Genomic DNA, 13,978 nt, shown 5'->3' on the forward strand with positions numbered 1-13,978 from the left:
TAGATGGTGCAGAGATGTGGTCAAATATGGTCCCCGTTAAAATCTACATTAATTACTATGAGTGTGAATATATCCTACCAAATAATGAACAGCATTTCGTCTATTATAGATGCTATATTGACAAAGTATTCCTTTTGTGACCCATTACAGAAGTGAAACTCCTAGCCATGTGCAAGAATATTAATTAACTTGATTGTTCGGTGAGGTTCATTATCAACTGTTATGGCAAAACTATTCACTTTGACCTTGGAATCATTACGGAGAAGGGTCACTTCATTAAAAAAAAAAATCAGCTTCCATTGAAGCAAGTTTACCTTATTCAAAATTTCTGCAGTGTTTAAAAGAAATATAATAATAATAATACAATAAAGGCTGACTAGTAACATGCTAGTATTGCTAAATGTTCTTTTGTACAAAGGGGTTACAAATAGAAGGAAGTGTAAATTTTTTTTCTCTAGTGCACATAATAAAGGTTTTGAAGGTACTTGTACAACCTCCAAAGACCACAGCAACTAGAGATTTTTAATTAACACCTGCTATTCTATAGCTTCCAATATTATTAAGGAGCCGATTAACAAACATTGGCTTACTGCAACAAACAAGAATCTTCCTCCATTGTTGGAGGACAAGTTGACAAGAATACACTTCCAAAAAATACAATAGTCTGAGAAGTCTGTTGCCAGACACTATTTAAATATGGCCCATTAGGTCACAGTCCATGCTATGTTGTTGTTTTACTCTTACTGACATTTTATCTGCTTTCTAAAAGCTGCAAATGACATCCCAGGGCAATGAGATGAAGAGCAGGTAGATAGAAAAATGGGTAATGGGTGGCCCAGGACCCTGGTGACAGTGCGTAGATCATTTAAATGTAAATACTATTTATTTTTGTTTTCAATTAACAAAAATTAAATCACATAGTACTTACTTTTACAGAACTGGGCAGTTGTGGACCAGCTTCTGTCTGTGCAAGTTATAGTATTTTTTATATTAGGATCACGTTCATATCCTTGTTTACAATCATACTGCACAGTCGTGCCACTGAAATAATTGGGTAGGTGGGCAGAGCTTTCATCAAGTTCTGCATAATGAAGATTGGGAGGAGAAACACACACGGCTGAAAAAGAAACAGCAGTCCATCAATCTTTGCAGTATAGGACATATTAGTGATAATAAACATGCAGAAACGTAATCAGGCAAATTCAGACATGGCATAAATAATTGGTAAAATACAGATGGTTTATATATTACATTTCTTAAACTTAATATGTCTAAGACTGAGCTGATCATTTTCCCAACCTCCAACATAACCTCACTTCCCACTATTTCTTTAACAATTGATGGCACAACTATCTCTTCTGTCACGAATGGTGTCTGTGCGTTACCTGTCTCAGGTGATGAGTGGGATTCAACGGAGACCGGCATGACTGGAACCACAGATGACGTAGATAGCTCTATTGCAAGATTTATGTAGCAGTGAGAACTGCTTTTGATGATGAATGACATGAACTTGGAGGAACCGGACTGGGACCGGCAGGAAGACTTGTTGAGTTGAACTGGTGAACTTGGAATTTGACTCTGGACTGGAATAACGAGGATTGAACTGATGAACTTGGAGCTTGACTCTGGACTGGAATAACGTGAATGGCTGAAGGGAAATCAGGTAATGCTGAGATGAGTGCTAAGCAGGGTAATCCGGAAATGGTGTGACAAAGGCTGGAACTCGGGTGCAGGCTGGATAGGGTAATTGGGAATAACAGGTTCTGGAAGGAATGGGTAGGTTTGGGATTTTAGGTTCAGGGAGGGAGTGGGTAGGTAGAAGGAGCAGGAGTTGATCCACAACAGAAAAACGATGCAGGTTTGCATCTCACTATTAGCTGATGCTAGCAGGACATCTGGATTGACAGGTATTGCTGTAGCAGATTTTCTGGATTGCACCAGTGGTTGCTGTAGCAGGTTTTCTGGACGTACCAGGGGTTGCTGTAGCAGGTTTTCTGGATTGCACCAGTGGTTGCTGTAGCAGGGTTTAGGGATACACTAAAATACAGAAACAGCACGAACCACACACCACGGAAGTAACGAGATGTGCAGGCCCAGAATGTTATCAGGGGAGGATATATATACCCTGGGTCTGGCAGCAATTGGAGGATACAGACAGGTGGTCTGGCAGTAGCATTCTGAGTGGTGGAAGGCACAACATGCAGAGGAGAGGAGAGTATTCATCTCTGCAGCACTGAGTCAGAACTACACCTGTAATTCCAATCAGGGCTAGCAGTGTTCACAGACAGGAAAGGACCCAGGTGAAATAATCACTGTGGAAGGAATGCATAGAGAAGTGCTGCAGCAGCATGATCAGAACAAATCCTCCAGCAAATTACACACAAAGATCCATGGAGATAGCTGACAGTGGTAAGTCATCAGGCAAAAGGTGAAAACTAGACATGGTCATGACAGTACCCTCCTCTTTAAGGGTGGACTCCGGACACCAAAAAAAAAAAAAACTTTCTTCAGACATCTTCCCAATTCTCAATTTGTTGGGGTACTTGGAGTGGAAAGACAACAAAGGAGATAGTTCAAGACTTTCGCCGATTCTTCTTTTTGCTGCGAGAACGTTTTGTTCCAACCAACGGACATGGGATCTCTGGTAACTCCTGTGGAAATATGTGACTGGGAAGGCCAGGATCAGAATTTTGGGAGGTACAGTAGGACAAGAAGGTGTGCTTCCCCTATGTGGGAGATATTCATCATCTGTTCTCTGGTACCATTTGGTAGCCAACCTTCCAATGCCCCAATCCATTCTTCAACAGCTTTGGCTACCCAGGCTCCAGCCATAGCTGGACGAGCAACCACTCCAGTTGACGAAAATATTGCTTTAAGACAGGCTTCAATCTTTTTATCTGTGGAATCCTTCAGCGAAGACGCTGATGGAATAGGCAATGTAACACATTTAATCAGAAATGCTACATGAGCATCAGGATGTACCTCCCACTTAGTACATAAAGAAGGTGGGAACGGATACAATGATGTTGTTCTTTTATTCACATAAAATCGTTTATCAGGGATACCCCATGCCCCCTCGATAAGCTCTGTAAGCTGTTCAGAAACAGGTAACTCAGTTTTGACCACCTTCCGGGGGTGATTAAACATTGGAGCCTGCTTATTATGAGCTGGTTCATCATCCTGAATATCTAGGACTGATCTAACCGCCCTCACCAAAGAGGGAACATCCATCGTGGACGTATGATCCTTTTCCCCAGAACTAGATCCTGGAGAGGAACCCTGTGCATCATCTGATTCCCCTGATGATGAGTCTGAAATCCATATGTTGGGCAGACTGATAGAAAGATAACTTGCGCTAAGGCGCTTTGGTCACTACCAGTCTGTTATCAATATTTAGAAGATGCCATACTTTGACTAGAATGGCCATGAACGTCCTTTGATGAAGGATGCATAGGAGGTGCCAACATAGCATACTGTGGACACCCCATCCAAGGAGACATTGTGGGAGCAGCCACATGATCCATAACCTTCATCATAACCTGGGAAATAGAGGCAACCCAAGATGGCTCTTGTCCAGGGACAGGTAAATTGGACCGGTGAGATGGCTCTTTATACCAGACAACACAAACCATTCTTTTCTTCCTGAGAGGACACATAAGCCTGTTTCCCTTTTTTATTTTGACATGTTCAAAGTAAAGGCAATAATTGCAATGTTATGTGACAGTCTTCACGAAATCTTAATGAATATGAAGTACTCAGAAAGAAACCTCCACCCCAAGAGGATGGAGAGAAAACAGTGATAGTTACAATCGACAGAATTAGAAATAAAAGACAGTGTCAATCAGCAGCTAGCAAACAGTCACATACAATGCATATGTAATATAATAACAATCGGCTCTAAATCAACTACCGCAACGCAAAGGAATGGTAGGACATAGAGCACCATATACCTTAACCATGGGAGAGTGGGAGAGGTATACAGGGAGACTGACCCAGACCCTCCTGAGACCAACCACTACACTACGAGTGTGGACTGTGAGTGTCTCATACACGTGGAAGAAAGGCGCTTACCTCCCCTAAGCTATGTTAACCAGCCAGGTACGCTGGCCTCGTGGCAGCAGATAGAGTCTGCTGCCATTCCTGGCGTCAGACAATAAGGCCCCGGCTGGCATAGTGAGGACAATCCCGGGCCCTGACAGCAGCGGCTTCTGGTGCATCTTTCACACCAAAAGCAAGGACTGCCATGCGCGATTCCTCGTAAGCGAGGAATCGCCTTACCTGCCATCTCCGAACATCCGGTGCAGTCCAGGTCGCAGCATTGCTGCTAGCTATGCTTAACCGCAACCCGCCGTAATCACCAGCACAATTACTGATGTGTCGGCCCGGCAGAGGTAGATGGAGCCGCAGTACGTGCGTCTTAATTGGGATCTGGTCATTAGGTCTACAGTAAATAGATGGACAATGTTTGGTTAGACAATAGAATATAGACAAGCAATAGGTCGACAGGGACTGAAGGACGACAGAGTCTGAATGTTGACACACTAAAGGCCGACACACTAAAGGTCAACACGCTAACGGTCCACACACTAAAGATCGACTAGTAAAAAGGTCGACAGGTACTGAAGGTCGACATGGTCATTATGTCGACAAACATATGATCGACACACATATGGCCGACACTTTTTTTTTCTTAGGATCAGGGTCAGGCACTTACCAGAGGGTTAGGGTTAGGCACTTACTGCAATGGTTAGGCACCAGGAGGGAAGGTTAGTGTTAGGCACTTACCGGACATTTAGGCACTAGAAGGGACGGTTAGGGTCAGGAACCTACCCCGACGGTTAGGGTTAGGCACCAAGGGGAGTGCTAGGGTAAAGATTAGGGCTTGATAGAAAACAAAAAAAACATATGTCGACCATATGTGGGTCGACCTAATGACCATGTCGACCTTCAGTACCTATCGACCTTCAGACCTGTCGACATTCAGTCCCTGACGACCTATTGCCTGTCTATCTTCCATTGTCTACCCAAACATTGTCTATTTACTGCAGACCTAATGATCCACACCCCACTTAATTCAGACGCTTTCAATTGAAAATCATACCATAAAACATAAAATAAAACATACGATAAAACATAAAATGAAAGCTTAGGGCTCCTCTAAGCAGTCCTCCTGTTACAAAGGTGCGTCTTGATCTTGCCACACCAAACAAACAACTGAAGTACTATGGCTAGGGGCAGCATATATATGGGGAAGGACCCAGGGCATTCTGGGAGCAGAAGCTTTAACTGTTTGGTGCCTGGTCTTCCAACCATAATATCACCATGGAATCGCTGTGGGTCCCTATGAACTCCCGAAGAAGAAATAAAAATGTGAAAGTGTTAATCTCAAATAAATACAACATGATGTATTTAAGAAATTAAAATAAGGGTTAACCTGAATGGCAGGCATCATCAGATGGGTGCTGTTCGCCCTGTGACAAACAATGGATTTTATACAACTGTTTGATTTTTTTTTTAAAGCAAAATGAAATTATATTTGTTGAAACAAAGGGCCTGATTCAGAGCCGGACGCTATTTGCGCTCGCTTGTTCAGAAAAAGGGGCCGGATATTTAAATAGAGCGCTCGCTCTTTGCGGTCTGTTGACGCCTGTATGTCTGAGCGAGCGAACGAAATATGCGCTCGCTATTTTGTAAAAACGCCCCCTGGCCGTTCGCATCATACGTCATTTCCGCTATTTATTAGATTAATCGAGTACATCGAAAGGCGTCTGAACTGCTCACAGTGCTTGTGGTAGGATTTTCCTACCGCAATCATGCGAACAGTTCAGGCTAAGAGACAACCAAGTGATGTGGCCGATGACGCTGCTTTGTTAATTATGCACACCCTTAAAACGCCCGTTTTGACCGTTTGGCACGCCTGCGTTCGGATCTCCACTCCCCGTTTTCAAGTGTTACCACCCACAAACGCCTCATCCTGTCACTCAAATTAGCAGTCACTCGCTATTTTGCGAACACACGATTTCCGACCGCAATGACTGGTTGGCGCATGCGCATTACGACCCATACACATGCGCAGATGTGCAAACATCGCTCGGAGCGAACGAGCGGCCGCTTACGAGCGGCTCTGAATCAGGCCCAAAGTTTTTACTGCTAGTTAAATCTGCTTCATTTATTGACTATAAATTACTTTAAAATAATTGACAGAATTATTAAGTGTGATTACAGTGTTCAACAATGTGGTTTTTACACTTATGTTAAATACTTTACTTTGTATGCATTGGGGACACTAGACCATGGAATATAGAGACTCCTTTAGAACTTTGTCACTTTAAAAATATCCATGTCTTTGCTTTCCCTATCCTGTTATTTTTCTTACCAAGCCCAAGAGGACAAAAACAGATAAACTAACCTAGAGAGAAATATATACCACATCTCGAAAAAATAAAGGAACTTTGGTAAACTTAAAAAGCCAAAATAAGAGAGTGTAATCAAGTGGCACTTAAAGTTCAAAGAAAAGAAGAATTAAATTTTCTACAATAAAGGCACTCTGATGTTTGCAGCAGCAAACTTGTAGCTTTTCTTAAAAGTATAAACTGAAGAAAATTTGTCTGCCAGACACAGTTGCTCACCTGAAGCACTGGATCACACCACACATGAAGCACTTATTGATCTGGTAGAATGTATCTTACAATGTAAAGGTGAGTATCCACTTAGCGATTAAACAGGCCGATTGAACGATAACAACATCGTTATCGTTCAATCATTTGTTAATCGGTTGCAAGTCGGCCATGTAAATGGTGAAGACGACCAGCGATGCGCGCGCCCGCTGGTCGTTTTTGACATCTATCATCGCCTGAACATGCTGGTCAACCTGATTACGCCGTCAGGTTACCTATGTTCTGGGATGATTGATGAGCCTACACTGAACAACTGAACGTTCACTGTAGGTACAGCACAGACTGTGAAACTATTGCACGATTACAATGTCGTAATCGTGCACTCGTTTCTATGTCTGTAAGTGGACACGCACCTTTAGAAACAGATTTCCCCACACATTTTGAGGCAGGCTAACCTCTTTTGTAGGCATCATAGACCATCTGTTTTCCTAAAATTCACATGTTCTATTGACATATCTGCAATGCCCTAAAAACATTAATGAGTGAAGAGATCCCTCTTCCTCCATAGACTGTTACCCATGGGTTGAGTACAATATCCCAATGGCAACCCTCTTGACGGTCACAATGCCGGCAGCGGAATTCTGAAGGTCAAAATCCAGATGAATTTTGGCAAGTATTCTAACCCACCCCTCCTGCAGCCTAACCCTAACAGTCTCCATTGGCAGCCTAAGCCTAACTGTCCCCTACCGCAGCCTAACCCTAACCCTCCCCATCAGGATTCATCAGTATGGTCATTGACAGAGGCCCTGATTCAGAGCCGGACGCTCTGACAGAGCGCTCGCTCTGAATCAGGGCCGTCCCTCCTACTTTTTGGAGCGGCCACCTGGCCTCTCGCATATCTGTGGGTGACCACCCACAGCTACAGCGAGCGGCCAAAATGATGGTCGCGATGGTCAATACCATCGCGACCATCGGGCTTGCGACGAGACACTTGTGGCCTACTCTATCAGAGCCAAAAGCACTCCCACTGATATCACTAGTGATGGCAGTGGGGCCGGCCTCAGACGGTAGGCGTTCCCATGGGAACGCCTCCGTCTGGGCAGCCACGCCCCCGGCACGCCCACCAAAGGGGCTTGGCCGTCGTTATTCGGGTCTCGCGCATGCGCACGACGGAGCATGCACACTTGGGCAACATCGACCCGCTTGCGAGCGCTCAGCGCTCGCGAGCGAGTCTGAATCAGGCCCAGAATCCCAACTACTTCCCTTACCCAATGTGTCGGAATTACAATACCCTGGTTTAGATTAAGCTTAAAAAAGACATAGCAATCATATCCTCATAAAACCTAAGAAGATCTGCAAGACGGAGCTCCCACCTACAACACTAGATGTAGCAACAGTCTTCAGTTAAGAAACTTCATGTCCACAGAGTCTTGTTGTTCAAAATGAGAGTGCTGAAGAACATTTACCAACAAAATCAAATCTTAAGGTAGTAGTGGAGGACTGTCTAGTGGTCAAAAATGCATCACACCCTGTAGAAAAATGTCTGCAACTCAGGTATATGTGCAACCTTCTTCTGGAAATTACAGAGAAAGAACAAATCTGAAATTTTAAGGAATTTAGTTTTAACCCTTTTTCCAAACAATCCTACAAAAATATAAGTAGCCAGGCAAGCTGGAAACATTTATTTGGAAGCTACTTTGCTTCACACCAAGAGACTTAAGTCTTCCAGAACCGATGACAATTCCATGTCAAGATAGAATTTCTATCTCCAAGCATAGTCTCAACCACTGCATCAGAGTACCCCTTTTTCTTAAGATCAGTGCTTCAACTGCCAGACAGTTACCTTTGTTGCATTAATCCCTGATGGTAAAACAGTCCCTTTGTTCCAAACTTAGAGGAAAACTACACAACAAACTGAACAGTTTAGGCAGAACAGTGCTACCAGTTACAGCGAAAGTCCTTCTCTCTTTTTTTGAGAATGTACAGTAGCATCATCATCAGAGGGAATAGATAAAATTCCCAAGGAACTATCATAGTGTCTATAAGTAATGCAATGCAGGTACCTGGTCCTTGAGCAGAGTCTCATCATTTTATCATTTAACCATGTTTGGCTGACCCTATTTCTCCGCAAAAGATTTCTGTATTAAGGGACCAATCTCCGGGATGCAGAATGTGTCTCTTGAGGTAATCTGTTTACCCCTACCAGTTTATGGTCAGTATTGAGATAATCTGTTTACCCCTACCAGTGTATGCCGTACCAGTTAAAGGCAGTATAGACGAAAGATATTATTTGACAGAGACCAGAAATCCCGCACCAAGCTTTAAATAGATACAAATAACACAAGGGGAATGTTACAGATAATATTCAACCTATAGGGTAAGTTTTATGCCCATAAGTGAATTGTAGGTGTCACCCACTGCTTCAATTGTATATGCCAATATCTAAAAAAAGAGAAATGTTTTAATGTATATCTAATAAAGAACTGGTTTTAAAAAGATTATAGTAGTGGGGGTATGAGTGCACCTATTTGAAACTGATTCCTTGTTCTCTTTTTTGGATTTAGAAAGCTATTCCCAGAGCACGATCGTGCTGATTTTCTTCATCAGCAGGGACTTTTTGTGCCTGCTCAATGATTAATGTATGCCACTACGGTTACGTTGTCCAACTGAGTCCTTAGGAAAATTCCCTTCCACAGAAGCTGTCCTCCACTAAAGGTGCCCATACACGGGACGATTTTTTTACACAATATGGCCAGTTACGACATGTTGGACAGACCAATCGTGTTAAAATAAGTATATTTTGTGTGTTCTGCGACCCCGATGCGGTGCCCCGCCGTCGTCTAGTTGGATCGCAAATCAGATGCTTTTGCAGAGAGATATACGATCTTTTGAGTACAATGTGATACACTTCTATGCATCTTATCCTATGATCGTAATGATCAATCGTACACCATTTGACCACATCTTATGAAAAATTTCAAGGGAAGAATTTCAAGGGCAATCGTACAACTCATCTTATCAAATTTGAATCGCAATGTGTATGGGGGCCTTTAGACATTCAGCATAGCACTATGTTCTGGAAATACAGTAAACCTTAAGATAAAAATAAGTGTCTTTGTTTTACAATATGGGCCACCAGCCCACTCATTCAGGCAATAACCCAGTTATTGAGGGCTAGGGCCTTCTAATGGTCAGAAAAGCCCAAATTTAATTCATTATTGCAAGGCAAAAAACAGAAATGGAAATATAGGTGCCAAAAATGAAACAGATATACAACAGAATGCTATGTAAACTCAAATAAATTATGTACAGACATTCGAGGAGAGGTGTATATATAAATGAAGTGAGAGATAGAAGTGTAAATTTTATAATAATTTAGAAATCGCTCACTGAGCATGTGAACAATTGTAAGAATCAATAACTGTATAGTAAACGTAAAATGCATGTGACCTGAATGCACATGTTGTCATGTGCATTGGTGGCAAGCAGCAGTATTAAATAAATCCAATGGTGGCAGTAATCACATCATTGGACTATGAGACAGATAGGGTAGAGGGCAATGCTAAGATGTAATGGATAGTATCGAAAAAAGGGAGAGTACTGAAAGAAAAAAACATAAAACTCACTTGATGGGACACTAATGTTCCCAATATATGTCAACAATTCGTATTTTGTATAAGTAATTTTAAACTTAATTTCTATTAGATTTTTTATAAAATCAATAACAAAAAATGCAACAACAAGCATTACGAGGACGCTGCATCAGATCACTCTGTGTGAACATCGGTCATCTGAATAACCTTCAGTTTACTCAAGATGGCCAGTGTTTTTATGCAGCTGAAGTCAGTGAAGCTGCGTACAAGGACGCGGCCAATGGCTTCAGCTCGCAGGGGAGTGTCCGACCCGTTTTCTGGGACGCTGCCTTATGCTGCTCCTGCTACGCTCCCAAACGGCGGCAGCCTGTCAGTCCGGCACTGCAAGTAAGCTTGCAGAAGGAGATCTGCACATGAGCAGTATAGATCCTGCGCATATCTTCAAACATCAGAGTTGTACGGAAACCATTAGGTTTGAAAATATTGTTGGTGATCATGCAATTACAGAGTACACTAATAGCACTGGAACAACTGATAGCGAATAACATTTATACCAATTAGAAGAGTCTTGCTTGAAAATAACACTAATATTAAAAGTATCTACCTCAAAGTCCCCTTTGCAGTAAGATGTTTACGTTAACTGTTATATTTACACATAGCTGTCTTAACATTATAATATTCCTGCATCAGTGTGACAGGATCCTCTCATCACTGCTCCATGATGGTGAGTAGTGGGACCATGCTCTGTACGCTCTCAAGGGCTTATTCAAAGTTGCAAGCTGCTGCAATTGCTTTAGCGTCTTTTGCTGTAATTGTGTCTGCGACTTTATGCTAATGCTAGTATCAGCACTTTCCTGGTGTACTTTTGAATGTGAATGGACTGAGACGCCCACTACCATCGGATGCACCATGGAAACTTGGACCTACCCCATGCTATGTGCAAAGTTTCTGTTAGAGTATGGCTTCCAATGCAAGCAATTAAGCAATTGAATTCGCAACCACTTCTGCAACATGTTTGCGATACTCCCATAACATGCCCATAAGACTGTACACTTCCATGTATCTGAATAGCCACCTCTTAGTTACTGTCCAGGTATGTCCAGTACATTTTCAATACACTTCTGCGCACATGCACCTCAATTGCAACTGCGCCACTGTGCGTACACACTATGAAATAAATGATCTGTGTGACTTTTTAGCGACAGACACATGCGCAGTTTAAAACAATGACAATTTGTGCAAATATTGGCATTGTATGTGACTCAGAATCAGGTACTCAGGGCCTGATTCAGCAAAGAACGCAGTTGCTAATACACAAGCAATCGATCGATTGTTGCGTTCTGCGTATGCATGGCAGTGCGCAATCTAGCAATTGTGATGGAAACTGTGGCCCTCATTCAGAGCCACTCGCTATTTGCGGTCGTTCGTTCTAAAACAAGGGGTGGCTATTCAAATGAACCGTTCGCTGTTTGCGGTCTGGTCACACCTCTATGTCTGAACGAGCGAACAAAACTTGCGTTCGTTTTTGTGGAAAAATACGCCCCCTGGCCGCTCGCATCCTACGTCATGTCCGCTATTTATTAGATTAATTGAGTACATCGACAAGGGTATGAACTGCTCGCTATTCTTGGGGTTGGTGTTTGCTACCACAATTTTGCGAGCAGTTCTGACTATAAAATAACCCAGTGACGTGGTCAATGACGCTGCTGTTTTAAATATGCACACCCATAAAACGCCCGTATTGACCTTTAAGCACGCCTGCGTTCTGATTTCCACTCCCCATTTTCAAGCACCTTCCCCTGTTACCACCCACATACGCCTCTTTCTGTCACTCAAAATAGCAGGCATTCGCTGTTTTGCGAGCACATGAATTTCGGCCGCACTGACTGGTTAGCGCATGCGTATAATGATCCGTACGCATGCGCAGTTGGGCTAACATCGCTCGGAACGAACGAGCGGCCGCTTACGAGCGGCTCTGAATCAGGCCCTGTGTTTGCATAGGCTACGCAGACCCAGAGTAGAATGATTGACAAGAAGTGCCATTTGTGGATGGTGGCGGGGGGGGGGGTGGTCGGGCGAACGCAGACGTGCCAGTACGTTTCAACATCGTTGCAGGGGCGTGCATAAATTAACCATTGCGTGGCCATAAGCAGCCATAGCACTGATAGCGTGCGTGGCAGTTAGCAATTTCTGAGTAAGGTCAGGGCTTGTGCAAGTGTGCATATGGGTCCGATGTTACTGGATGTTACTGATTGTTTCGCTATGTTGCCCTAGTATATGGATGTGAGTAAGGGGAAGTGGGCATCCTTATATCTGACTGCGTTCGCAATGTGGATGCACACTTTTAAATAGCAAAGCTGATATTAGCAACTGCGATGCATGCGTATAAGCAATATTGCCATCCGTAGTGAATCAGGCCCTCAGTCTCCACTTCCAAATTGTCTGTTCCTACCTATACTATACTTGCTAGAGAGCAGTGCAGTTCAGCACATCTCTCTCTATCACACATGCTGGGCACTAGCATCCAGTCAGCGGGAGGCGCCATCTTTACTGTGTAGTGTCACAGTACTGTGCAGAAACAGTACTGAGGTGAGACACCTAAATATTTCTGTTAACCCTTGCAATACCACTATTTTGCTTACAGCTGATACTGCTGTGGTATCTCTATTACCTGTTACCCTGCTGTTATCAATAAACTGGCATCCTGGTTAAAAACTGTGGCCTAGCAGTCACTTTCAAATACCGCCTGACACCTATTGTTACCACCGGGATATAGTTTAAATCTCGTCTGTCTGGAAGCTGGTGCTCAGAATTCCGACACCAGTCAGAATGCCGGCGCTAGCATCCTGAAGGCAAGTATTGGGGTTAGGTACTAGGGGGTGAGGCACCTGGGGGGGAGGGTTAGGGCGAGGCACTAGAGGGGGGTTAGGTTTATTCTGTGGGGGGGGAAGTGTTAGGTTTAGGGGTAGGAGTAGGGTTAGAATACTTATGGACAGGTGTCGGTATCCTAATCCCTGAAGGGATACCAGCGTCGGGATTCTGACCACAGGGATCCCGATTGCTGGCATCCAGGACTCGACCCGTGACCACCACCCCAATAGCTAATTACTAATCCTTACATTAAGTTAATACCCTGTAATATCAGCCCTGTCTTCAAATACACAATCATACGAGTTGACGTCACTGCCTTCTACAAGATCAACACACATAACCTGCTGCTAGAAACATTCTGTTGCTCTCATTGGCTAAAAAAAAATTACAGGATGAGCAGCAAATGAAGTCTAAATAGGTGGTCAGACCCTATTCAAATGCTGTACCTTACTATTGCTATTTTAAAATGGTCATTATGACTGCATGTTGCCGTTTTTGTAGCTCCTGGAGTCATCTTGATGACATGATAATCGCCATGTACATAAATACTCTGCTACTGCTGAGTATTATGTCAGCTACTGCATAAAGCTGGGTACACATCATATGATGGTGCAACCCAGCGATGCGGCAACTTATGTAACGATACATTGCGCACGCCGTATGCAATGCACGTTCCGGAGTACGACTACACAATGTATTGTTACATGCTGCAAGTAACAGCACTGCGCAGGACAGCAGATGGAATGATGTAATGAACCACCTTTGGAAACAATGGATCGGACATACATACTATACAATGTGTATGATATAGCATTCCAATCCGTGTCAGACCTATATATTGTATGATACATTGTATAGTGTGTACCCAGCTTAACGGTGGGCAGTGTGCACTCGGAT

General features: G+C 43.3%; 1 protein-coding gene across 5 annotated transcripts in view; it reads right to left on the reverse strand.

The window, feature by feature from the left end:
* The window catches only part of LOC148516718 (zona pellucida sperm-binding protein 3 receptor-like), a 200,861-nt gene that overhangs the window by 63,599 nt on the left and 123,284 nt on the right, over positions 1 to 13,978 (reverse strand). For all 5 annotated transcript variants that reach the window (XM_088479634.1, XM_088479636.1, XM_088479632.1 and 2 more), the window contains one exon: positions 929 to 1,117. In XM_088479634.1, the coding sequence (XP_088335760.1) occupies positions 929 to 1,117 (189 nt within the window). The remainder of the gene's footprint in view (positions 1 to 928; positions 1,118 to 13,978) is intronic.

The sequence above is a fragment of the Taudactylus pleione genome, unplaced genomic scaffold (assembly GCF_031769625.1).
Source record: "Taudactylus pleione unplaced genomic scaffold, aTauple2 ptg000242l, whole genome shotgun sequence".
Taxonomy (NCBI): Eukaryota; Metazoa; Chordata; class Amphibia; order Anura; family Myobatrachidae; genus Taudactylus; species Taudactylus pleione.